This window comes from Austrofundulus limnaeus, unplaced genomic scaffold (genome assembly GCF_001266775.1).
Source record: "Austrofundulus limnaeus strain Quisiro unplaced genomic scaffold, Austrofundulus_limnaeus-1.0 Scaffold94, whole genome shotgun sequence".
NCBI classification, from domain to species: Eukaryota; Metazoa; Chordata; class Actinopteri; order Cyprinodontiformes; family Rivulidae; genus Austrofundulus; species Austrofundulus limnaeus.
Window position 1 is genome coordinate 189,344 of NW_013952496.1, and position 26,656 is coordinate 215,999.

Sequence of the window (26,656 nt, forward strand, 5' to 3'; positions counted from 1 at the left end):
GTTGTAATATCGGTATCGTATCGGAAGTGAAAAAGTGGTATCGGGACATCCAGTGAAATATATTTATGTTTGTGGTTGTAATGTGACAAAATATGGAAAAGTTCAAGGGGTATGAATACTTTTGCAAACCACTGTATATTTGTATTAGCTCAGCGCTACACATTCTCCTCTCATCACTGAGGTCCTCCATCCATGACAGAGAGGGGAACACAAAAATGACTCAGCCTGCAACTGAAAATATGGATGGAGGGCCTCAGTTTAGCTTGTTTGTCGCGCTAGCGCCGAGCTAATACATATAAGGCAATATAGCGTTGTTGACCAAATAAAATGGCTCTGTCCGTGTTAAAACAGATTTTAAAAAATTTTACAAAACTAAACAGTATTTTTACAGTGTTTATTTTACAGTTAAAATAAATGTTTGTCAAATAAAGTCTAAAGTTACAACTAATCAGGGATCCCTTTTAATGGTTTTTATCACTGTTTTTAAAATAAAAAAAAGATTTAAGTTCAAATCTACTCTAATTTAAAGCATGTTCCTTAAGCTTTTAAATTGTGTTTGTAACCGTCTGTGTTTTCCTCTCTTAGGGGTGGTATGTGAGTATTTGTCTGCAGTGCTCTTAGATGTGCTGCACTCTCAGAGAGAGCCACTCCCTCTCTGTCTGAGTTTGCTGCAGTACGATAAAGAGCTTGCATCCTCCCAACTCCCTGCTTCTGTTCATCAATCCATCATACACTTTCATCAGTATTATTCCATGTGGCTGCCACAGGAGAGCCACGAACAACTGGTCAGTGTTTATGTGCCACTATATTTACTGACACTTAGCTTAATATTTATATTCATAAAAATATTTAATTTTCTTTTACAGTTTAAGTCTTCTGAATGCCTTACAAAAGAACTGTCAGCCCCCTCATCATGCTCTTCACTACTGAAAGCTGCATACATCCAGGGACCAGGGGCTTTGCTTGAAGATGCCTTCAGGCAAAATATAGAAAAGACTTTAGCTTCCATGCCAATGTCAGAGTTTTCACTTGTTACCAAACAGATTTTACTCTACGTTAAATCAACTGTGGAAAACTTTGGCAAGGTAAGAGCAAAAATCGAGCGCAGCGCTCTATAAATTGTGAAACTAACAAGAATGATAATATCAAATTATTTTGCACAGTTCTCCAAGGACATTAGAGGAGCTCTTCTGGGGATCTTGATGGGAATGCTTCAAGAATTAGTAACTAAACTGCAAAGCTTTGTGGAGACTTCAGATTCTGAACCAGCTGCAGAGACGCAGAAAGAATCAGATCTCTTTTTGGAAGTCAACCAGTCGCCAACAGTCGAGGCCAGCAAAGAGCAGGTTGGAGAAGAGTTAATCCTTGAAGTTTTGTTTGATTTTGTGCATTACTCGTTCTGATCTGACACCATCTGTATTCAGGTTCTTGTTTCAGTTCTGGCCTCCATCTTTAAGCACCCGTGTTTGGAGCAGTGGTTTCTGGCTCTGGAGCTGGCTGCGTTTCCTCCTCACTCTTTGAAACCTGTTGCTCTAAAGCACTTGTGTGCTCAGATGACGGATAATACTCTGACCCTGCTGAAGATAAGTGCTCCTGCTCTTTATGATCTGAGTCACCTGGAGCTGCTTTGTAGTTACATGGGGGCTTTAGAAAAAGCCACTCTGAAGGAATTACAGGAAAAGTGTTCTCGGCCTCCAAAAACACACTCCAGAACTTTGCAGGCACTCTTGTTTTTGCACAACTACATGGACTCCCGTGTTCTAAGAGAAGTGGTGTCCCGGCTGCTCCTCCTCCCTCATGACAGCCTCATCTCTCCCAGCAGTGAGGGGACGCAGCCAGAGCTCAGTGTTTACGGCCAAGTAGCTCTGCAAATCCTCACCAAGTGTACGTCTACTTCTTATCAAGACCACGGCAGATTTCTGACACAGGCACACCTTCATGGCCTCGGCACCCTCCTCGTGTCCTGCTCCAGCCCTGAGCTGGAAGCTTTGCTGCTCCAGACTTTGTCCTCCAATCCAGGCAGTGCCAAGTTAATCCACACAGATGTGCTGCTCCACTGTCTACAGAAGCCTGTCCAAAATACTCTGGCTATCAGCGCTCTGCTGCTGGAAAACTGCTCTTCTCATCGCCTCCGCTTTGAAGTCTGGTGCCTAGAATCCACAAATATGGAGAAGATGTTGAATACAAAAGCCTTCCTTCCTCTAGTTAACACGTATTTGCAGGTGGCAAGTAAAGAGGACCCAGCCAGACCTAAAGATGGTGTGTGTAAAAACCTAAAAATAGAAACTTTATTTAAAATACTAAAACATTGGCAATAGTTCTTTACTCTTTTGATACTTTAATGATAATTTAAATTTGTATAAATGTTGTTTTTTAGTGCAAAAAGATGTTTTAAAAGCTTTGAAGCAAACACTGCTTCCCAAACTGTCCTGGAGTATTCTGGAGAACCAGGGCGAGGACTCTGGAGTCCAGTTAGTAGAAACTGCTACGAGTCTCATCAAGCTCTCTGCAGACAGGAACGACATTGAGGATCTGATCACCAATCTTCCAGATTCTCTTCAAAATATAGACAACTACGAAAGGTAAAATTCACAGCAGTACTTAACTAGAAAAGTTGTTTTTCAAGAAAGTAAAGAATACAAGCTAAAGACGAGAGGTAGCAAAGAGCTAGCTAAAAGTTAAAAGAAGTGAAAAGCTGTTTCAAAGCCATAAAAAGTTACTAGGGGTGCAACGATACAGAAAATTCACGATTTGGTTCGGTTCAATACTTTAGTGTCACAGTTCGATATTTTTTCGATACAAAAATTTTAACTTGCTATTTATTTAAATTAATTATGAACATTTGTTCAACCTCAAAAGTGCAGTTTTTAAATTAAATGTAGCTGAAACAGCAAGTTTCTCAGTGGATCTGCGCTCGACAATGCAGCCTAGGTGGAGTAGTTGAACACAGATCCACTGATCCTTCAACACAGAGCATCTTCAGAAGACAAGTTGATAAAGTAAATTTTTTAATTCTGTATTGTTCGATACAAGTGTGTATTGAACCTAAAACACTGTATTGAACGGTTCAATACGGGTACATGTATTGTTGCACCACTAAGAGTTACTTAAAAGTGGGAAAAACCTAGCTAAAACCACAATATAACGGAGTGGTGGCTAAAAGCTAAAATAGCATAAGAAGACAAAAATAGAGCAAGTATGCTGAAGCAAATTTAAAGAGAACAATATTGAAGGAATTGAAAAAAATCAGTATTTCTTTATTGAAATTATTCATAAGTAGTCATAGCACCCATCTTCTGAATGAGCTAAACATTCTCATACATGAAGAGCTAAAATAGCACAAATTATGCAGGAATGAATTTCAAATAATTCATAGAAAAATTAAAAACAGGCACACAATAGTGTGGATGTTGACTGTGGACTCGCCAAATAAAAGGCGTTTTATCACTTTCAGATATGAACTGCGTTTTGTTTTTCTTCAGATGGCAGCTTGTTGATTTAATCTCAGAGAAACTTGCTGATTGCCCAGTTGAACAAGAAAAATGGAGAAAGTCTGTCATGACTTCAGCCCTCAAGTGTCTGATGGCTTCATACTGCCACATAAAAGATCATGCTGCCTCCCCATCAACCCAGGAACAGAGCATCTTAAAACGACTGCAACAACTTATGGTAGGTTTCCTCCTGCGTGTAGTTTATTTAAATATGAGTTATTTTTGTGTAACTTTTCTTTTATACACAGACGTCTCCTGAAAACGTAGCTGCTTCTGATTGGAACAGTTTTGTCAAAAATGGGCTGAGGTAGATGATGCATCCAAATCCATTCTTCATTTATTTTAATTCGGTAATAGAAACATTATTAACTGACATGAAATATTTCCTGAAATGTTTCAGAAATCGCTACGGTGATCACCATTTCCTAAATACTTTAAGTAACTTGTTGGAACTGATGTATGGAAGCAGTGAGATCCAAAAGGACCTGATATCATTATCCACCCTGCATATGATGACCAGCAGCCATTCTCAGTTTCTGCCCACCTTGTTGGACTCCAGAGAAGAGCCCAACAAGTCTCAAGCTAAAGGTCTGTTACAGTCTTTCATTTATCTTTTTAATATTAAACATAGGATATAACAGTTCATTTGTTTATTTTTATGGTGTAATTCTACTAAACTTTAATCCTTGTACCTTAGATATCTTTACATCCCTATTAAACACAAACTTGTGTATTTTGTTGTCGTTTCAGAGGCGCTGATATCCCTTCTTTACTGTCTGGTGAAGAAGTGCCCGACGGTCTGTAACACCAATCACTTTGTTGTACTTCTGGCAGCATACAGAGCCACACTTTCTGCTTCAGGTAAAACACATTTATCAGCCATGAATAAAAAAGTGTTTTTTGATTTGTGTTTTTTTTTTAATCTTAAATCATATTTTGTTCTTAAGATCAAAAGCTGTTGCTGCTTCTTCAGGAATATGAAAAAAACCAAGTCAGCCTGCTTAAATTTCAGTAAGTTAGTCATATATATGCATATTTTTCTTGTTGACCTTGTTAACTGCACTCGTTTGACTTTGTTCCTGATGCTGAGTTTTTATCTGCAGATCTTTCTTGTGGGGCCCTGCTGCTGTGGAGCATCACAAAACCAGGAAAAGCCTGGGAGCCTCTCTGTGGAAGCAGCCGAGCTCAAACGATGTGTTGGCGCTGCTGAACACAGACATGATGAGCCAAACTATTTTAAAGTTTCCTCAGCAGCGCACAATCTTCCCTCAGGTTCATATTTTGAGTCAACCCACGTTTTTTTAATTTTGCACTTCTTAAAATGTATTTATAAAGTATTTACCTCTTCAGTCACTATTTTTTCTTTAAATCATACATAGTCTTCATTAAGTAACACATTTTCATTTATATAAAGATGCTCAATGTAAAACATTTTCAGATGTAGAATATCTTGATATCATAAATATGACAGTTGAGGCATGTTTATTTTTTTTTTTTTTGATTTCTCATATAGGACAGTACAGAGCTGCTGTACAGTAGTGATGCAGTGGAGGATCTTGGAAGTTTGTATGATCCATGTTTTCTTTTGCCTCTGTTCAGTGCCATCTTGCGACCAGGTTAAGATACTTGACCGCCTTACAGAAAACCTAAGTTTTTACAGTATCACCTCTAGTATTTTTACCTCTTACATTTGTTTTCGTTTTTGTGACAGAGTGTGTTATTGACTGCCTCAAGTTTGCATCCAGCCACGCTCTCGGAGTAACTTTAATGGCTCTAAGTAGCTACGACCCGAATATAAGAGCTGCAGCGTATCATGTGCTTACCTGTTTTTACCACCACCTGGAGGCTGCTCGCTTCAGAGAGAAGAGACAGGTACGTGAAGCGTACAGGGTTTAAATATTTTGTATGTGGAGAATCACGTCCTGAAACACTGACGACAATCTGTTTTTCAAACAGCTGCTTTATTTAATGACTGTTGTCAAGAACGGGATTCGAAGGCAGAATCAAAGAGTTCCATTCGTTTTGGCTTCTTACATCAACAAAGTGGCTCAGTTGATGCTCAGACCTGGTGTGTAACCCTGAACACTGTAAAAAAGTCCCTGACTTATTTAACTGTGTGTACTGAACCAAATGTCAACAGCAAGTTAACTCAAAAAGGAAGTTCCATTTTGTTATTTTCTTCTGTTTTTGCACACACAAATGGATTAAAGCTGCAGCTTTCAGGATTGTTGATGTCTCTTTCTGTTTTTTTAGAGGACCACATGTATGTGGTGTTAAACAGGTTTCTGCTGGGCCACCAGGATTTGGACTTGATGCGAATCCCGAATTTCTACAATCTTTTTTGTGGCTTTGAATTAGAGGTAAAGTATTACATTAAAGAAAGTGTTAAAAACTTTGGTTTTGTTTAAGTTAGAGAGTTCCTTCTCTGGATGTTTCAGGAATTTGTATTTTTTTTCTTTTTCCAGTCAGAGATATGACCTTGTTGTGTTTATTTGCTCAGCTCAGGCCATTTTTCAGATTGTTATCTGTTTCTGGGGAAGTGTTTCAGCTGTGGGTGTATGACTCAAACCTTTTTTTTCTCCTGTAGTACAAGATTGAACAAGAATGGATCTTGAATGTGCTTGAGGAAGGGATAAACGATGGACGCAGTTTTGAAATATGTAACCAACAAGGCGTCTTTAAGGTTCTGTTGGGCTTCATCAGCAGCCCTCTGTGTAGTGAATACTTCCAGGTACACATTCCTCTAAACACACTTATTATATACACTAGATAAGTTGCATTAATATGAAAATGTAGTGGAAATACTGAGTGCTAAAAAATTTGTTGAACAAAGAAGCTGAAACTGTTGTTAAAGCTAAAAGAAGTAGAACAAGGGCTGCAACAACAAATGGATAAAATTGATTATTAAAAGTGTTGGCAACAAATTTCATAATGGATTTGTTGTGTTGGGCAATTTATGATGGCATTAATTCAATGATTCAACTTTAAGTTTTAATTTGCTGACAATGTCTGAGAGAAGACACTTGCCTTACTTGGTCATCTTACTGAGTCATCCCCCGTCTCCACTGGCGTGCCACAAGGCTCTGTCCTTGGACCCGTTCTCTGCATTACTTACCTCCTTCCTCTTGGTTACATTTTCCACAAGTTTGGTGTCCGTTTCCATTGTTATGCCAATGACACACAGCTCTACCTGTCAACCAAGCCAAGCTCCACACACCCTCCCTCCATCCTCTCTAACTCTCTCAATGAACTCAATCGCTGGTTTTCAGACAATTTCCTTCAGCTGAATAGTGACAAAACAGAAATCGTCCATGTCGGCGCTAAAAATTCCATCTCAAAATCTAATAATCTCCTCATCCCTATCAACAACTCTCTGCTAACCCCCTCCCTGCTGTTGGAGAGAAAATATAAAGAGATTTTCAAGCATATAGCACACATTTGTGTATAAATTTTTTACTAAAGCTATTTGACAAATATTCACTTTAAATTAATATTATATATAACCTGTTTTTGTGTGATTTGCTATGTCAGTCCAAATTTTCTGTTTTGGAATAAAGAGGTCAAAATTATTATTATTATTTTCTCCAGATTCATCGATTAATCGAAATAAGAAATCAAATGATTAATTGATTATTATAATAACCATTAGGTGCAACACTAAGCAGAAAGCAGGTTAAAAGAAAATAGAAACAAAACACTAGCTAAAATATAATAATAATAATAATAATAATAATAATAATAATAATAATAATAATAATAATGATAATGATGATGATGATGATGATGATGATCACTTTATTCATTCCCAGTGGAGTAATTCACTCTACATTCTTCCCATCCCACATTAGCACAAAGCTGCTCGTGTGTGTGTGATGCATGTGAAATGCAAATATAACTGATTGTGAAATGGTCTTTAAAAATAATTAACAGTGTGATGTGTTTCCTAATGTTAATCTTCACACAGACTCAAATCATCAGGGTGTTGTGTCATGCTGCCCGTGTGACAAAAGCAGCTTATGGTCTCATTAGGAACTGTGGACTGCTGAGCTGGATGTTACAAGTAGTCGAGAAAAGGTAAGATCGTAGCTGTTATCATTTCATTCGTAGCATTACAGCAATAATCAGTTGCATATTTGCTGCATTAACCTGTACTTTTTTTTTAATCTTCAGAAATCTAAACCAGCAGCTGTTATGCTCCTTGATTGATCTGCTCCATGGGCTGTGGTTTACTGTCCTTGGGCAAAAGGAAAAGAAGGTTAATGAGGTCACGTCTTCTACTGATGAGAGTTTTCAGAGCTTAATGAAATGTGTTCCACTTCCATTCATCAGTGAGTTCCTCTGTGTGTCACTGGCCATCAACAGACACCTCAGGTAAAAGCAGTGTATCCTTCAGGCAGGCGACGGATAACACAAGCTGAGATGTCCATCACCATAAATGCCAGCTGTCATTTGGTCAAGGGTCTCAGTGTTTGTTTGATCTCGTCCTCGCAGGTTGGGCGTGAAGGCCACCCACCTCAGCCTGTTTGCGCGGACTCTTTGCTCGTTGCTGACGCACCGGGCGACAGCTCTCTGTTTAAACAAACAAGCCGACCGCCTCACGCTCCGTCCACAGCCACTCTCTTGTACCGAAACCCTCTCTCTGCTCCTCTCCTGGGCCTCCCTGTCCCAGTGCACCGCTCTTCTCACCAAAATACAAGCCTTGTCAGAAAAACACAAGCTAAAGGAGCTCACAGGTGAGTGCCTTCAATAAGTTTGATCGAAACAAAAAATAAATAAATAAAATAAGAACTTGCTTGTGTTGAGACATAATATACACAAGGAAGGAGAAAAATAGCACTGCTGTAGTAAGAATAAAAATCTTTCAATAAACCTCTTAGTGGAGTTTTAGGGTAAACAAACTGATCCACAGCAGGCACAGAAAATCAACCTTAAATTTCCTAACTGCTGTTCTGTTTTTGTAGGTAAACAAATGCATGTAGTTGCTGTAAGTAAGTGAGTCAGTCAGTCAGTCAGTCAGTCAGTCAGTCAGTCAGTCAGTCAAGATTTATTTATATAGCGCCTTTCACAGAAATAAATTCACAAGGTGCTGTACATTCAGGGAAGGGGGAGGGGGCACTTAAGAAACACCCATTCAAGAAGACAAACCATTCAAACATGGGGGAACAGCTTAAACCAGTCATGCAGCAAACACAGTTGCGCTACCTTTAACAAGAAAAACTAAAAACCACACAAGGGAAGATGAGGAAAAAAAGAGAATCAAAACAAAACATCATATTATATCAACAATGTGACACACTATGGTGTTTATTAAAAAAACAAAACCCCTCTGCATAGAGCACATTTATTAGCCAGCTGGCAGCTGGTCACAAAATATGCTTACAAATGTTTAATTCAAGGACACATTAACCATTGATTTAGGAAAAGGTTAAGGAGATTTTGTCATTTACTTTATTATTTATATTTTTATGGTGTTTTAAAAAAGTCTGAAAACACAACCTAACATCTCCGCTCTGCAATTGTTGTAGTGTTGTATTTTAGTTGAGCCTGTTTCCATTCCTGTAGTTAAATTTCTCTTTCCTGACTTCCCAGAACATTTATTCATTTCCATACTGTGCAGCTTTATTAGGTTGCATAACAAGAAGAATCGTTACATTATAAATGCAATACAAACTGTTTTGTTCATCTTTATCCTCAGGTTGGGGGAGGTTTAAGGTGCGAGGTAAAAGCCACGTCTATCAAGGCAGCAGACGAGATGTGAACTCACCAGAGGACAGCAAGACTCTAGAGGGGAGTCTCCTGACAGATTGTAAAGTTCACCTCAGCAGGATCTTTGTTCACTGGGAGCCCGTGTCTCACCTCTCAGAACCCCAGGCAGATCAGTCCGGAGACAAACTGGACCCCAGTGAGTTGGCTGGTGACACTGCACTCCTGCTCACTGAGTGGTCCCTGAGGTGGCTGGTGGAGAACCCCTCTGATGAAAGCGCAACAAGAGAGTTCCTTCACTGGTTTAAAAAGGCCGTGATGAAACACAAGAAAATCAAAAATGCCGTGATGCTCGATTTCGACTTGAAAGCCGACCTCCTTCAGCTCTTCCACCTCACCGTTGAAACTCGGTGTCACTCCAGCTTTGAAACAAGAGTAGAAACGTTGCAGCTTTTTACCAACATTATGATCGGTTTACTAGAGATGCAAGGCCACCCTTCAGATCTCCATCAGTCAGTTCTCTCTGCCTGCTTGTCTCATCAAGATCAGTCAAGATGTGGTAAGAAACTAAGAATGTATTTAGAGTCTTTCTGAGTTTGAATAAAAATAATATGTTTACATTGAATACAACAGAATGGCTCTGAAATTCTAAATACACAATGTTTTCTCTCCTAATATTTTATTTCCATTTGGAGACTTAAGGGGTCAGAAATTTCAATTAGATGTTTATGTTTGATAGCAGATCTGAATACAGATCAACTTTTCTGTCTCTTAGAACAGGAAGGTTTGTGCAGTTTGTCAGCAAATAAAGGCTTTCCTTAATCATTTTGTAAATAATATTTCCGGCACAAGAGGCCTTTACACATTTTAGTGGCTGGACAAGAAAGCAGGGAGGCAGTGAGGGGGGCAGCATTAATCAGTGGTCTGAGGCTGGGACCAAAACATTAGTTAAAAGTGATGAAATAGTAGCTAAAAAGCAAGAAAAAAAGCTTAAAAAAACAATTTTACTCCATGATTGATATAAAGAAGAAATATTTAAACATGTACTGTATGTGCATGTTTATTTTTTTCTGTGTGAAAGCGTAGTAAGCCACACAATGGTTCTCTTTTGTAATAAGTGGCTAATTGAACTTTTGTTTTCTTCTTTCCAGAAGCAGGACTGTTTCTGTTGTCGATGTACATCCATGAGCTGTGGAGTGGAGCCGCCTCAGCAGAACTGTTCCTGTCTCACGTTCGTTTGGTGACCGGAGTCAAGAGCAAAAACAAAAAGGTCTCCACATCATCAAAAACTCAGCCAGCCATCAGAGCGATCTGTAACGACATCATCGCCATGAAAAGATAAATGGAAAATTTGGACACTTGTAAAAAGTAGACTGTGCTTTTACAAACCAATAAATTTAGCTGACTTTCATTTTGATGTTATTTAGTTCTTTATATGAAATGTTACATTTTGAAATCTGTTTTCATGCGAGGTTTCTCTTGTGACGCAGACGTTATTGTGTGATGAAATTGTAAAAATGTGATGAGGAGAAATAAATGTCTTCTCCATGATTTAAGACAAAAATATTTCTGCCTTTTTTAAAATAAAGATTGTCACAAACATACTGTTTGAAACACAAAATCAATGTTATAACGCCTTTGTTTAAAAAGCAGCCTTGTACTTTGTCAAGAAATTGGTTGGGACAAGTAATTATTAACTTTTTTTATGTAAAAGTAAAAATATTTCAATCTTTGTAGTCTCCCTTGTCACCTCATTTTGGAAAATATATATTAAGAGTGCAAACCTTCAAGCATTTGATCCTCTGTGGTGTCCTCTGAGTTTGTGTATCCTGCAATAAACAAAATGCAAAAAATGTTCATCAACATATGGCTTCAAAATAAAAAAATAATACACGTTTAGTGAGAACTCTCAATGACCTCTTTTCAAAATCATTAAATTTTCGGGGGTGGTGGTGGGGGTACACTTACTTTGGCCATTTTCCACTCAGAGACATAAGATTCAAGCTGAGAAAGAGAAATCCCACAAATGCAGCCAGACTTATCCACAATATTATGACAATCGAATCTGAAAATGAAGACGGAAATTACTTTTGACATACTACAAGCACATTTTAAAAAAGGTAATGTACGAAAACCTACATTTATTGTATGTCAGCTTACTCTCGTCCACAATCACAGGATCAAGATAATCATAGTAGTACTCCCATTCATAAGAAATAGCGCTGCTGGAATTTCCAGTCACAGACGTGTCATTCTTGGACACAGCTGTTGCGTTCCCAAGATGGGAAGAAATACTCATAGTGAAAAATAAAAATTGTTTCTGGTTTCAGCATCTGTAAAAGTCTTGGGGGAAAAAATCAGAAAAATATCCGCTACTCTCTCTCTTGAACTGCTCGAGTTTATTCTGCCGCTGTCACTTGTAGCTCAAGAACTGTGTGTAGTGTTTAGAGTTGGCCACAAGGGTGTGTAGATAACTAAATAAGCGAATGAGAGGTTCAAGTTCCACGTTTAAGGGTTAATTCGCGCAACTTTTATTTATGTATTTAATTAAAATAAAAGCAACCAATCAACACGAGTAAACATAACCATATCTAAATTACAATAAAGAAAAAAATACCCAGCTATATTTATGTTTTTATTTAATATTTAAATATGTAAGTTTGTAGTAGCTTACAAAGCATGCCACTTTTAATTCGAGTACGTATGTTTCCAAGAGGATATATAGTCATAGTTCATCCACTTTGCCCACAAGGGGTCTATGCAAGTAATTAATCCATTAACGTAATAGGCCTACGCAACCGTTTTTCAATGACCAGTGGTATTCTTGTGTGTTTGTGAGTAGTTTTACATTTTCCGATAACTGTGAAGGCAACATTCCTTCGTGACGTAATTAGTTGTTGTACGTTGACAGGGTGTTGGAAACGGGAGGTCACTGGTAGCATATTAGCTTAGCAGAGGCCTGGTCAGTAGTTGTCGAGAAGCTGAGATGGTCTTTCGACGTGACTGGTCGTATTGATTTTTGTAATATAACTATATATTATTGCGCTTATAAATAGTAAAACGATTATTCATTCAGTTAAGTTGGTTTAGTATTAAATCGCCATGGATGCAGTGAACGCATTCAACGTGGAGGTAAAGTTGTATTTCGTGGTTTGGTCCGAACAGCCTAATCCAAAGTTACCCCGTTTTTTAGTGTAAATTTCCTCTCTTTTTTTTGGCGTGGATAGTTATAATCCATTAAAAAATGAAAATAGACCTTCCAAAAAATAAAGTGATACATGCTTTTGTTGTTCTGCATTTAAATTGTGTTTGATTAGCATGTTGCGGCCTTGCACGAGACCAATCCCTAACTAGCATCATGTTTAATGCTTAAACACTCAAACTTCATTTTCAATCGTTTTGGTCAAGATGTTTACAGTCATACTGAGAAATGTTGCTAATTGTGTTAGCTTAGATTCGAATCCGTGGTTATAATGAAACGAAAGTGAATCCCGTGTTTTTTGCGTGTTGCTGGAGTCTGGTAAATGTTTACATTAACTTAAAACTGTACGCCACCTAAAGCTTGTTGCTTCCTTAATAATGTAAAAGTAAAACCCCATTCATTGTAGGTTAAGGAAATAAATCCATGTTTGCCTGTTCCCAGTATGTCCTGCTTCTGCTTATCAGTAACTCTTCACAAGTTGACATAGTTTTTTTTTTCCAATTAGCCACCTCAAATGTTTTATTTAAATTTAGCTTGTGTAATGATGACTGTAAACTAAAACTTGTTGCCATACTCACTCTTAAAGTGTACTAATCGTTACAATTTTTACATATTATTTGTGGTATAAACGATGTTCTCACTGAAGAAAATCTTTTGTATCTTTGTCAAATTAAGTTACATTTTTACCCTTTTCAATAAGCTTGGGAATGTCTATTTCATTAAAAAAGAAAAGGGGGGAAAAACACCCCATTCAGTGTACTTGATCAAGTTTGAAATACTTTTCATTTTTGTAAATTTGGAATGCATTTGTTGCTATTTTTATACACAGTATTCTGCAGTGTTAGTGTTATCTGACGTTATTTATTGTGTGTTTCAATTTTTCTTTTAAAATGAACTGATATAAGTTTCTTTTCTTTTTTGTAATAAGTTGTTCTCCATGATTGACATGAAGCCTCCAATATCCCGTGCTAAAATGATGTCCGTAACAAAATCAGCCATCAAGGCTATTAAGGTAAATAAATAAACATTTCTTTGTTACACTAAACAGCTCTGCACCCACAACCTTGTAACAACATAATAAAATGTGCATTTTCCTATTAGTTGTCACAAAACTGCCCCATACATTTTTACTTTTGAACTGAACTAATATAAACACAGAACATAAAGTTTTATCTTTGAGTCTATGACAAATGTCTTATAAGTAAGTAAACATGAACATCTTCATAATATGTTCTCACATTATTTGTGAAATGTTTATATTCATACTGTAATGTTTTGTTGTCACCGTTTTTGAGGTTTTTCAAAGAGAAATGTGGCACAAGTTGTTTCATATACCCTGTTTACCATCACCTATTTTACACTTTGTTTATATATTGCGTTATGGTTTTCTATGACTGACACTTATTTTTTTGTTTATAGCTGTACAAACATGTTGTCCAGATAGTAGAAAAGTTCATCAAGAAGGTATGTATTTGTTTAGCTTGGGTTAATCTAAATCTTTTTTGAGCTCGATTTTTGTTTTACACGTAAAATGTTTTAAAAGAAAGCAGTATAGATTTGCTCTGATTTATTTATTTGTTTGTTTGTTTGTTTGTTTGTTTCAGTGCAAACCAGAATTGAAGGTTCCGGGATTATACGTGGTTGATTCTATTGTTCGGCAGTCACGCCATCAGTTTGGTGTCGAGAAAGATGTATTTGGACCCAGGTTTTTGAAGAACTTCACAGATACTTTCCAAAACCTTTATCATTGTCCAGAAGATGATAAGGTACTTCTTTTAGAACCTTTCGTTATGTTATTGTATCAGTAATGAATCAGTTAAAACATATATTTTGTAACATGTTATATGGATGTTTGTTTTTTAACATATTCAGAATAAAATAATTCGTGTGCTAAACCTGTGGGAGAAGAATGGAGTGTTTAGCATGGATATCCTTCAGCCTCTGATGGACATGGCCAATGGTGGTGCATATTCTCCTGCTCTTGAAGGTAATGAACCTCTGGTAGTATTTGTACATAAAGTAATGTTGTGCTTTATTTAATTTATTATTTGTTATAGTAGGCTGTTAAACCATGCTGTATTATGTCTCTGAACAGCTACCATTAAGCCCCAACCAGAAACTACATCTCCTGTTTGTAATCCCTCTGTGATGCCTGCAGAACATCAGTTACCCAGTTCAGATGCTTTAGCTGCTGTGGCACAACTGCTTCAATCTCCCCAATGTCAAGAGGTAGGCTATAAGTTGGCCTTAGCCTTTTTCAGTTGTTTCTTATGTCAGTTGCCTCTTTTTACCTCTCCTCCAGCTGCAGATGATGCTCCAGAACATTCAGCAGGCAGATAAGACTCTGGGAGCCACCGCCATTGCAAACCACATACCCAGCCCGACCCAGACGTCAGTGACTCATCTCAACTCGCATGGTGCTGAAACTGTAAAGAAAAACTCTTCAGCTGAGGTAATACCATAGATCAATATCACAAAATGATGTTTCATTATTCTCTAAAACGCTTCCATGTTTTTTATTTTTTAATCTTCCCAGAAACTGCTCAGTCGATTTGATTACAATGAAGAAGTTGCAGAAATGCCAGTTTCAGACGTCAACGTTCATTTACAGTGAGTCAAATTTTAGGTTCACTGTAACTGACATGATTCTGTATATTCAGTTTTAAACAGACCATTTAAAACAAGGCTATATTTTTTGTTGCTGTTTTTCATACAAAAAGTTTGATGTTTTGTCAGCTTATATTATAACTGTTAGTCTATTTTTACAATTTTAATTTGTTTTTAACTTCTGGATGTCTGTAGCAGAAGCTTATGAGTTTGGCTGCAAGAATACAATTAACAAGGTGGCACCCATAGTTATGTGACTTGCATAACTCACAAATGAATCTAAGCTAATTATTGATTTGTTTGTTTTATTAAAATGTACATGCAGATTGTACAACCCTGTGGATTGAATACCAGTAAGAATGGATTGTAATTTTAGCATGTTGTATCCCTCTACGAGCTGAGAGGTTCTTAAATAGGTATATTCATCATTTTGGGAGCAGAAACTGCAAAGACACAGTCCTATCTACTTTTAGTCATGATGTAGAAATGTTTTTATTACATTAAATATTTGTGGTTTATTGACTGAATTTGTATTGTGTCTTGACAGAGGCATTCCTAAAAATATGTTGAACCAGTTTCACGGGCAGATGCTGAACACAAATGCTCATCTTGATATGGTGGGACAGGCAGTGGATATAAAGGTATTGTTTTATACTTACAAAATACAATAACTCTGGTTATGTCAAATGAGCAGTTTTACTGTGTTTTATTCAAAGATCATTTACAACCAGGTGTTAGCATATCAAATGTGTATATGCAGGGATGCTTCGAAATCTTTTGTTAAATTTAAACGACTGCATTTGTGGTGCTGCAAGCTTCTTTTAAAACTAGAAGCACTCGGAGAGCAATCACACAAAAAGGTTCTTATGGAGGGGTACCTGACAAGGTTGATCAGCTGTTCTGGACAGTGCAGGTTCGGCTCAGCTGCAGCAGGACCCTCCTCCCGCTGTCGGTGTCCTGTTATTCCCGTAACTTGAAGAGAATCTCATTTCTTTGACTACGTTTCCAGACAGCATGTAACATCGTCAGAAGTAGTTGATAACAGAATAATCACAACTTTCCTGATAGTAGACATACTGGGATGTGTCCGTCTTCGTTTCGTCTCCAAAGCCTGTTCAGAAGCTTCTGTCTACTAACGTCATCATGAACACAACATACAGAACCCTATAAAAGTAGTGATAATTAAACAGTTTCAAAATTAACACATTATGCCTCCCGTTTGACATGAATATTATTGTGACATCTCTGACCTGCCAAATTTTTAAACCAATTTTATTTTTACTTTCATAATTTTATATTCAACTGCTTGTAATTTTAACTGTCTTGAATGTTTATGGAAATGTATTTTTACCAGCTTGTAGCCAACATTCTGACTTTTCTGTAGATACCAAACATGTCTATGTTTAACTAAAAGACCTTAAATTAATTAAAGTAGAAAATTGGGGGTTTGGTCTGAAGAGATGAATGAACCAATTGGTGGTCCGAACTTTGGTCACTCGTCGGCCGGATGTGGCCTGCGGGCCGTCATTGAATAGCCCTGCTGTATTCATTATTCTGCTTGTTTTGTTAAAACAGTGTTTTTAGATGCTTCTTTATCTTACAGCACAGTAGAGGAATGAGTTATGGTGAACATCACTTAACACCAGATGGATATAACTCTTTACAAGATTCGTACGCTCAGTCACGGGTAGGCATTCCAACCTGTTTTTTTTGTTTGTTTTTGATTGTTTTTAACCTAAGTTGTATAAGCTATCATTGCTACCATAATTTGTAGAAAAGAGTTAACTAACTGTAGGTTTAATGCAAAACTTGTAGAAAACTCATTTAATCAAAAAGTTCTTCTGTCATCAATGCCTAACAGGAAAACTCGAAAGAAAATTCATCTACAAGGCTTGAAGACAGACGAAGAAGCTATGGCAGGAGATCGAGATCCAGTTCCAGGTAACTGATGTCTTGACAAACAGTTGTGCAACACTGTTCATATATTTTATGTGGTGGACTACTTTAATTGAAGTCTTCGTTAGGACTTATTTTAACCTTTTCTCTTAGTCTCGGAAATCAGGGACAAAGTTTACAATAAAATCACGGACCAATATGTGCTGATATTTTACTTTTGTACTGAGCTGAGATCAAAAGTTGCTTTACATAATAATGGTAACAAACGAATGATTATAAATAGTTCCTTGCTCAACATCTAGAACTTATTGAGATCTTGTTAATAAAAAACAACTTTAAGATTTGAGTATAAGTCCCTCAATGATCCTTGAGAACTTTTAGGTCTTAATATATCAAATTTTGAAAAGGCTAGAAGGGTTAGATTTCATCATTTTATCAGAGCTGAGTTTTCTGTGTTCACAACACAATCCTAGAGTTGAAAATGTTTGCACCTCGCTTGTGTGTGTTGCTTAGTAAGTGAAGAGTTGACAGAAGGATGAGAAGAATACCAGCTGCCATTGGAAGCTTAATGCTTTGTGCATTATTCTTTTGGGCACTCTTGGACTTTGACACATTATCTCCCTTACCATTATTGCAAATGATGTTCGTCCTTTGTGGCAATAGTGTTTTCTAATGAGATGACCTCTTTGCGCAGAATCGTGTAATCAGACTCGCTGCACAAAAAATTCCTGGAATTATTTATGTTGACAGCCTGTGCAATTATAACTACATCCTGTAGTGTAGATTTCAAAACAAAGTACATTTTTATGACTGAGTTGATGTGTTTTCTTTTTAATGTAACGGTAGAAAGAATAATGCTGTGCAAGACACAGCAACTTGATAACGTCATGTTCAACAGTTTTGTTGTTTGTTTTTATTTCAGATCTCCTAGAAGAAGGTCAAGATCTTCATCTCACACTAGATGGTCAAGGCTTCGACGCTCTCGTTCCAGAGATCAGCACAGGAGATCTCGTTCACGTTCCCAGGATAGGAGTGAAAGAGGGAAGGACCGAGAAAGCAGGCAGAGAGGTTTTCCCAGCATAAAGAGCCAGACACTCGGTGGTACGTGCTCAATAAGTTTTACCTTTAAAGTATTTTTTTATTATTTCATTTTGTAAGTTTCAGTCCTGTGGTTTTACCCATTTAACACATTATTCAGTTATTTTTTTTTTAGCTTGCTTTTTTCCCCCTAATTTAATGTACGCAAGTTGTATATGGAGTGTAATTTGATTACACTCGGTTGAATGTTATTTTGTGCGTTCAAATCTTGCTGTGTGCTCCCTTTAAGCCTTTATTATTCTCTCCATAGTTTTGAGTCATGATAAACTTGTACTTGTGTGGGGCTCATCCTCTTAAGTACCTTGAATCTCAAAGGTGTGCAAGTTAAAAAGACAATGTTGATGGAACATTCCTGCTAATCATAAAACCTTTTTTTTTCTGGCCAAAGATGTGAAGTGAAAGTCCAAGAAATTGATACTGTAGATCCCAGTATTTAAATTTGAGCATCAAAATTGGACCAGAACCAGATGTCAATTGTGCATCTCTTCTTCGAGTCTTTCAAACCAGTCCTGTCATTTTCCCACCAGCAGCAAAATTACATGCTCACCATTCACTTCATTTGTACAGCCCACTCACCAAAACCAAAATTTTGGGATTAGTTCCTTTGTTGTTGTGTGTAGGAAGTATGTTTTATATGAAAGTTAATACAAAACAACTTGAATTTCATTTAGTTATTATGACCTCCACACGCGAAGCGTAAGCAGGAGGCACATTGTTTTCGTACTGTTTATTTATTTTTTATTTTTTTATTTATTTTTCAGTGATTTTTGGTCAACAGTAGCACAAAAACAGCTGCACCAATCAATTTGATAATATGAAATTTGGTAGAATGTAGTTGAGTCTGACCTACACTGCGCCAGCCAACGGTTTTACGATAGACCCCATACTTGAGGAGGGGGCTCCTTTCAAAGAGGGGGTGTCAGGACATGCAAAATCACTTATAACTCAATCTGTTCAACATAAAAGCTTCAGATTTCTTTTGTTGTTTAGCTCTGATGAAGCTCTATCCATCAGGCCCATCATCAGTGCCCCCTCACCCCTCCGGACCCCCAATTTATCTGAAAAAGCGGTGTCTGGACATGCAAAAATGCTTAAAACTCAGAAACTGTTCAACATAGGAGCTTCAGATTTCTTTTGTTCTTTAGCTCTGATGAGGGGCTGTCCATCAGGCCCACCAATCAGTGTCCCCACCCCCCCGGACTCCCAATTTATCTGAAAAAGATGTCTGGACATACAAAAATGGTTATTGCTCAAAAACTATTAAACATAGCTTTAGATATTTTTTGTTGTTTAGCTCTGATGAGGGGCTATCCATCAGGCCTACCAATCAGTGCCCCACCACCCCCCCACAAAGAAAAAAAAAGACCTCCACCCAAAAGACCCCCACCCAAACCACTACAATATTGGGATKCAYCTAGTAGCATGACATTTATTAGGAATAAAGACGTCTGAGTTCTGGTGCATTTGTGTGTGCGAAAGTCATTATTGTTAACGCTATGCGGTATCTAGTTTATTTATTTATTTTTGTTTTTTTAGTTTGCAGTACCACACTTTGGGTTGGACAGCTTGACAAGAAAACTCAGCAGTCTGATGTGATGTCCCTTTTAGAAGAGTTTGGCCAGATTGAGTCGATTAATGTAAGTTTGAACATTTTATTGCAAAAGTATTTTGCGGCTACTATATACAAAATGTATTTTTTTAAACTTTTCTTCCTGTGGTCTAGATGATTCCACCTCGTGGTTGTGCCTACATTGTTATGGTTCACAGACAAGATGCCTATACTGCTTTGAAAAAGCTCAGCAGAGGGTCATACAAAGTCAATCAGAAACCTGTTAAGGTATGTGCTTGCTAATTCATATTTCTAGCTCAGTGTCGTATTTCTTCTGTGTAAGATTTATTGTTCTGAGTTACACAATTTGTATACCTAATCCCTTTCCCCCACAGATTGCTTGGGCGTTAAACAAAGGTATAAAACCAGCTCACAAAAAGTTCTGGGACGTTGAGCAGGGAGTTACTTACATTCCATGGAGCAAAGTCAAAGTTGAGGAGTTGGAGAGCTATCAAGAAGGGGGTATGCTGGATCCAGAGACGCTAAATCCAGGTAAGGTTGAGCTTTTGTTAGCATGAGCTGAAGTCACTGAAAGAAAAAAAGTCTTAATTTGGCATTATACTGTCATTGCTCTAGAGTGGAACAATTCCAAGGAACTCAACAACCAGCCAGCTGCAAACAGAGCATTGGAAATGGTACCAGATCCGACTCTCACTGCTCACATTCAGGTAATGCTTATGCAGTCCTTTAACGCTTTCTTTTTAAAAATGGTGTTCTTGTTATTTTGGTTAATTGGGCTTGATGAGGACGTTGTTTCCAAATTTTTCTTGTTGCTGCTGTAATAAAAATAAACTGTTCTTGCAAATAAGTGGTGGAGCTTATCTGAATCAGACTGCTTTTTCATATATTTCATCAATTAAAAACGTTTTTAAGAAAGGCCTAGAACTTTAAGTTTTAAACCGTTATGTCAGGACTTAAACAGTGAAAATTACATTTAAAAATCAGTTTCAATATGTTATTGGCTGCATCTTCTTTTGATTTTTTTGTTCAGTCCTGGCATATTATCAGCTTCAGGAGTTCCATATGAAATAATGCTATAAAGATTTTTAAAAAATTAACAAAGGACCACATTTTATATTGGAAAAATACAGTATATTGTATATAGTAAATGGTCTATTGTGTTGCACTTCTAAAAAAAAGTGTATTCTGTTGAAATATGAAAGCAAGTTCAGTTACAATTGCCTGTAGATTTTGTTTTCTAAAATAATTTATGTAATAAGTTAGTCCACAGTAAACTGTGTAAATAATAATAAATAAATAAATAAATAAATAATAATATTAATGTATTTGGTGTTAATTCTCTACTTTGACTTGGTTACATACAGATACTTAGACTGATTATTTAGATAAATTTGACTGTATTTAAAATTAAAATTATGATTCTTGTGCTTTGTGGGTTACGTGTTAAGTCACAATAGTAAAAGGGGTGCTATATAGTATTTATAAATTATTCTATGCAAGTTGTGCAGTAACTAAAATCACAACAAATATGTGCGACACAAAAGAATTAACTTTAAAAAAAATTCATTTCTATTTTGTTTTTTAAAAAAATATTAATTCTGCATGGGTATTTGACCAATTAAACTGTTATCCAGATGTTTTTCATAATGACTTTCTTTGCATTGAACCAGCATTTTTCTGGTTTACCAAATGATAAATCCAAATTACTATTTTTATCTTCCTCGCAACTATTCAGATATGCTCCTCTACTTGTAGAGTTTGCATTTAGGGATGCCTATTCATTCATTTCTTCTCTCTTTCTTACAAAGTCTTTTCATCTCCAATCAGTAATCTTGTACTGTTTTATCAAACACATTCAAATAAAATTGAGATTAAAAAACTTTAATTACTGTGGTATGTGTGCAGGGAAGTATTTCTGTTTTTCTTTCTGTGTTAACGAAACTATTCAGAATGTGTGGAGCACGTTGATCATTGTGTGTTTCGCAGGAATATTGTAAATGCTTATTTTTGTCAGCATAGTGCACAAAAACATTTAGCAATTTACTAATGTGTAAATGGGCAAATCTTTAAAATTTAAGAACATTTGTCAGTCCTAACAATTAAAAATGAAACCGTATAAAGAGCAAAAGTGAATGGCAAGCTCTAAAAAGTAGTTTCAATAAAGTTAATGAACTAGCTGCATGAAAGTGACCTAAGTCAGATTTTTAAAAACTGTTTGTTTTGTTTGTTTTTCCTTATATGCGATTTATATCAGATACAGTGGTTTGCAAAAGTATTCATACCCCTTGAACTTTTCCATATTTTGTCACATTACAACCACAAACATAAATATATTTCACTGGAATTTAATGTGAAAGACCAACACAAAGTGGTATACAATTGTGAAGTGGAAGCAAAATTTTACATGAATCAAAACATTTTTTACAAATAAAAAACTGAAAAGTGCGACGTGCAAAAGTATTCAGCCCCCTTTTCCCTGAGTGCAACCAATTGCATTCAGAAGTTGCCTGATGACTGCTAATGACTCAAAAGGGTCCACCTGTGTGTAATCTAATCTCAGTACAAATACAGCTGCTCCGTGACGGCCTCAGATGTTGGTTAAGAGAATATTGGGGAGCAAACAGCATCATGAAGTCCAAAGAACACACCAGACAGGTTAGGAATATGGTTTTGGAGAAGTTTAAAGCAGGCTTAGGTTATAAAAAGATTTCCCAAGCTTTGAACATCTCACGGAGCACTGTTCAATCCATCATCCGGAAATGGAAAGAGTATGGCACCACAGTAAACCTGCCAAGAAAAGGCCGTCCACCTAAACTTACAGGCCGAACAAGGAGATCACTGATCAGAGAGGCAGCCAAGAGGCCCATGGTGACTCTGGATGAAATGCAGAGAGCCACAGCTCAGGTGGGGGAAACTGTCCACAGGACAACAATTAGTCGTGCACTACACAAATGTGGTCTTTATGGAAGAGTGGCAAGGAGAAAGCCATTGTTAAAAGAAAACTATAAGAAGTCCCGTTTGCAGTTTGCCAGAAGCCATGTTGAGGACACAGCAAACATGTGGAAGAAGGTGCTTTGGTCAGACGAGACCAAAATTGAACTTTTTGGCCACAATGCAAAACCTTATGTGTGGCGGAGAAAGAACACTGCACATCACTCTGAAAACACCATCCCCACTGTCAAATATGGTGGTGGCAGCATCATGCTCTGGGGGTGCTTCTCTTCAGCAGGGACCGGGAAGTTGGTCAAAGTTGATGGGAAGATGGATGGAGCCAAATACAGGGCAATCTTGGAAGAAAACCTGTTGGAGTCAGCAAAAGATTTGAGACTGGGGCGGAGGTTCACCTTCCAGCAGGACAACAACCCTAAACATAAAGCCAAAGCTACAATGGAGTGGTTTAAAAAAAAAGAATATTCATGTGTTAGAATGGCCCAGTCAAAGTCCAGACCTAAACCCAATAAAGAATTTGTGGCAAGATCTCAAAACTGCTGTTCACAAACGCTCTCCATCCAATCTGACTGAGCTTGAGCTGTTTTGCAAGGAGGAATGGGCAAGAATTGCAGTCACTAGATGTGCAAAGCTGGTGGAGACATACCCTAAAAGACTTGCAGCTGTAATTGCAGCAAAAGGTGGCTCCACAAAGTATTGACTCAGGGGGGCTGAATACTTTTGCACATCGCACTTTTCAGTTTTTTATTTGTAAAAAATGTTTTGATTCATGTAAAATTTTGCTTCCACTTCACAATTGTATACCACTTTGTGTTGGTCTTTCACATTAAATTCCAGTGAAATATATTTATGTTTGTGGTTGTAATGTGACAAAATATGGAAAAGTTCAAGGGGTATGAATACTTTTGCAAACCACTGTATTTTTAATGATAGTCTTAACATGTCAATCCAAGCTATTACAAATCTAACCCAGATCTCTCGTAGGTACTACATTGAATGCATATCCAATTATTTTCTAAGTGACTGCAGTCTTAACGGTTATGTTTCATTTCACTGAACGTATTATGTCATAAGGTTGGGGTATACAGATTGATCCAGATATTAGTGATACCAAAGTCAGAATTCTGCGCATCTTTAACTACTGAACAGAAATCTAGTAGCTTCATTTTTTTTAACTAGATGTACGGTGTTCTGAATGACTCAGAATTTACACAAATATTAACAGTGATATTATTATTAGATCAAATTTATACTAGATATTCTAGCATGATGGGATTAATACTTGAGTATTTCTACTTTCAGTACATCTTTCCCATTCCAGAAGTGCAATTCTGCACCTGAGTGGGCAAGAAGCGGCAATAAAACAAGCATGGAATATATTAATTTAGTCGTTCAGGTTGCACAGCAACTTCTTAATCGGGTCGACATAAGCATTGTTTAGGTTGTCCGAGACAACCTATTTTCGTTTCGGACAACCAGATCCCGCCTCCCAGTTGTCCGGTGGACAACCAAGAAAAAAGCAGCGGGTGTTCTTCATTGTAAAAATGAACGGGAGAAAAAAAACTTGTTAAAGGCATCTAGGGATTAAACTGACGTTTTTTTCACCAGATAAAGAGAACCACAGTCAAAGTTTTACCCAATCAGAACAGAGCAGGGCGGGTCGTGCCGTCTGACTGACACCGCTGCCTTTTTTCTTTCTCTGTGGGTAGGGGGTCATCTGCTTCACTCAGTCCAGGAAACGCTGAGGGGTTTTCCTGGGAGGTGTTCACCTGAGCTATTTTCCACCGAGGATTACGTCGTATTTTATAAATATATTTCCAAAAGCATCTCGCAGCATTTCTCCTGTAACACCATGTGTTCATGAGCACAACAAAACCGCGACAGTTCTCCTGACTGGTTTTAAAGTGGAGGCTGAGAGCCAGTTTGACCGCAGCCACAGCACCTCTTCACGTGCACCGTGGCCCCGACTGGCCCGGGATGTCAGAGTACACATGTCCACCCCTTCAGATATTTACATGTATAATGAGCATCACAAATCAGTAATTTTCGCAAAAAATCAGTATTAATCACATGCGRGTGGGGTGGAGGTGCAAGTGGACCACAGTGGGGTGGGGTGGGGGGTGTGCTGTGTCTACATTTGACTTTGATCTTCTTCTAAAATCAGAGCTCTCTGAGTCAGCTTCAGGTGCTTGTAGTTAATCTTAGTGTTTTAATGCCTTTACATTACACAACAATTATAGTGGAGAAACTTGTCAGTTTGATTTAAAAAAACAGTAAAAATAAATTGTTTTTCTGTGCAGAGAATTTCCTGTGCTATAATTTTTTTAAATATATCAAAGCTCCTCAGTTGAAAACACTAAAATGAGTTTAAATCCCCTTTCTTCAGAAAGTCTTCAGTCCTAAGAACACTAAACTAGCTTTAATAAGGTCATGTAGACAGTAGGCTATACTACTATTTAAATTAAAATGTTTGTCCTGTAAGCAGAAAGTTATGGTTGTTGGATGTTGATTTTTGCTCTCTATTTCAAAGAAGAGGATGAGGAGGTTTTTTTACTCAAGCATCTCCTGAAACTGTTAACCTGCTCACTGAGAACATTTGTAAATAGTAAACTTTTTGTACGAAACAATATAGCCTACCTATTAAATTACATTTTAATTTAGATTTTTTTGGACAATCAAAACGTTTTGCGGACAACCACATTTTGTCAACAGGTTGTCTGCTGGACAACCTAAAAAAAATCCTTATGTCTACCCCTGTCATCATGCTAACATGTAGCATCTTATTTACTTAATTAAACACAACATACTGCATGTGACTGCACGTTGTCTTTTGTACACAGGTCTCTTCAGGGACATTGACTCACGGAGTCTAATAGCAGTCGCATAAAATTACAACATTAGCAACTACAGCAAAAAGTTGGAATGTGTGAACATAACCTTTGAAAGCGCATTAGCTGTAGTAAAATAAAGCCCACCACCAAAGTTTCATCATGGCTTTTTGAGCAGTTTGTCCATCTGGTGGTCCTTGCCGGGATTCTCCTGAGTGACGGCAGGGAAGCAAACAGTTCGTGTACAGGGTGGGTGGAATTTCTTATACCAGCAACCCTATCTTTGAATCTTTTTAGTGATTTGAAGATCAGAGATATGTGGTAAGCTGCATCCATCTGTTGTGCAGTTTTATCCACCTGCTGAAGTGCCTTTTAAACAGAGAAAAGTCACATTGCTTCTAATTTATAAACTTTGTAACAAAAGACTGTGAGCCTTCAACTAGGCCTGTCGCGATAGTCAATAAATCAATTAATTGCATGATAATTTTTTTTGAGGTCGGTAAAAAAAATGAGGATGATAAGTTTCATTTTCCTGCTTGTTTGTTTACTTCGTCTCTCTCCCTCTCTGTGCTCCGCTACACAGGGGCTCAGCTGACTCCTCCCCGCCTGTTTTCTTAGTGTCGGGAGGAGTGAACTCTCGCTTTAGCATAAGAGCTCGTAGCTAAAGAAATGTTTCAAAGCAGAACGCGGCTGCTGCAGTGTCGGGGCAATTGCAGAGCCTGAAATTCGCTGCGGGGAGACACAGAGAGAGAGACAGGAGGAGAAGGGGTGGGGGGTGAAACTCCCCTAGACCCGCGACAAACTCATCAAGACTTTACCTGTAGCTCCCAAAAATAACAGGAAACTTAAACGCACCATCTGTGTTTTAACAAAACACCCCAAAAAACCTGTAGCTGTACCAACAACTCATGAGGAAAACTCTGAACTGTCTGATTTCCTCCCCCGCAGCGCTCTGCTTGTCTCCTCTGACTGTCCCCTCCTCTCACACACACACAGACACGTTTGTTCTTCTATCCTCATGGGGACTTTGCATTGACTTTCATTCATTTACCAGTATTTTCTATTACCATTTGACCCTGAACCTAGCCTACACTTTACATGGGATGTGAACTGGGCTTATGTCCCCAAAAGAAACAGTGGGTCCTCACCAAGCTGTGTAGTTTGCTTCATCTCTAAAGAGATGCTGCTCTTTAATATTGTTTATTTTTTGTTTCAGTTGTGTGTGGTGTTTAATTTATATTTTGTTGTTCTTTGTTTTTTTTTTTTTATTCAAGTGCATTTTTTGTTAGACTGAGAGTCCACTTTGTTAAAC

At 37.6% G+C, this 26,656-nt stretch overlaps 3 protein-coding genes across 3 annotated transcripts in view; 2 read left to right on the top strand and 1 right to left on the bottom strand.

The window, feature by feature from the left end:
* Window positions 1-11,093, top strand: part of urb1 (URB1 ribosome biogenesis homolog) — a 17,958-nt gene extending 6,865 nt beyond the window's left edge. The window contains exons 19-39 of the mRNA XM_014012728.1: window positions 586-785; window positions 867-1,085; window positions 1,164-1,346; window positions 1,425-2,259; window positions 2,378-2,582; window positions 3,483-3,669; window positions 3,740-3,798; window positions 3,892-4,079; window positions 4,242-4,352; window positions 4,439-4,502; window positions 4,595-4,763; window positions 5,005-5,107; window positions 5,203-5,363; window positions 5,448-5,559; window positions 5,745-5,851; window positions 6,079-6,222; window positions 7,456-7,565; window positions 7,662-7,862; window positions 7,983-8,224; window positions 9,187-9,753; window positions 10,346-11,093. Of these exons, the coding sequence (XP_013868182.1) occupies window positions 586-785; window positions 867-1,085; window positions 1,164-1,346; window positions 1,425-2,259; window positions 2,378-2,582; window positions 3,483-3,669; window positions 3,740-3,798; window positions 3,892-4,079; window positions 4,242-4,352; window positions 4,439-4,502; window positions 4,595-4,763; window positions 5,005-5,107; window positions 5,203-5,363; window positions 5,448-5,559; window positions 5,745-5,851; window positions 6,079-6,222; window positions 7,456-7,565; window positions 7,662-7,862; window positions 7,983-8,224; window positions 9,187-9,753; window positions 10,346-10,536 (4,358 nt within the window). The 3' untranslated portion in view covers window positions 10,537-11,093. The remainder of the gene's footprint in view (window positions 1-585; window positions 786-866; window positions 1,086-1,163; window positions 1,347-1,424; window positions 2,260-2,377; window positions 2,583-3,482; window positions 3,670-3,739; window positions 3,799-3,891; window positions 4,080-4,241; window positions 4,353-4,438; window positions 4,503-4,594; window positions 4,764-5,004; window positions 5,108-5,202; window positions 5,364-5,447; window positions 5,560-5,744; window positions 5,852-6,078; window positions 6,223-7,455; window positions 7,566-7,661; window positions 7,863-7,982; window positions 8,225-9,186; window positions 9,754-10,345) is intronic.
* Window positions 10,981-11,649, bottom strand: mrap (melanocortin 2 receptor accessory protein). Its single transcript, XM_014012729.1, has 3 exons — window positions 11,334-11,649; window positions 11,163-11,259; window positions 10,981-11,023 (listed from the first exon to the last, which is right to left on the bottom strand). Exons 1-3 carry the CDS (start codon window positions 11,491-11,493, stop codon window positions 10,981-10,983), a joined length of 300 nt encoding a protein of 99 aa, XP_013868183.1. The 5' UTR covers window positions 11,494-11,649.
* A 449-nt stretch (window positions 11,650-12,098) lies between these two features.
* Window positions 12,099-26,656, top strand: part of LOC106520556 (splicing factor, arginine/serine-rich 15) — a 32,715-nt gene continuing 18,157 nt past the window's right edge. Inside the window, exons 1-16 of the mRNA XM_014012730.1 lie at window positions 12,099-12,326; window positions 13,325-13,408; window positions 13,816-13,860; window positions 14,001-14,162; window positions 14,269-14,383; window positions 14,492-14,625; window positions 14,699-14,848; window positions 14,933-15,006; window positions 15,551-15,644; window positions 16,607-16,690; window positions 16,865-16,944; window positions 17,822-18,000; window positions 19,534-19,634; window positions 19,721-19,834; window positions 19,942-20,098; window positions 20,183-20,274. Of these exons, the coding sequence (XP_013868184.1) occupies window positions 12,297-12,326; window positions 13,325-13,408; window positions 13,816-13,860; window positions 14,001-14,162; window positions 14,269-14,383; window positions 14,492-14,625; window positions 14,699-14,848; window positions 14,933-15,006; window positions 15,551-15,644; window positions 16,607-16,690; window positions 16,865-16,944; window positions 17,822-18,000; window positions 19,534-19,634; window positions 19,721-19,834; window positions 19,942-20,098; window positions 20,183-20,274 (1,695 nt within the window). The 5' untranslated portion in view covers window positions 12,099-12,296. The remainder of the gene's footprint in view (window positions 12,327-13,324; window positions 13,409-13,815; window positions 13,861-14,000; window positions 14,163-14,268; window positions 14,384-14,491; window positions 14,626-14,698; window positions 14,849-14,932; window positions 15,007-15,550; window positions 15,645-16,606; window positions 16,691-16,864; window positions 16,945-17,821; window positions 18,001-19,533; window positions 19,635-19,720; window positions 19,835-19,941; window positions 20,099-20,182; window positions 20,275-26,656) is intronic.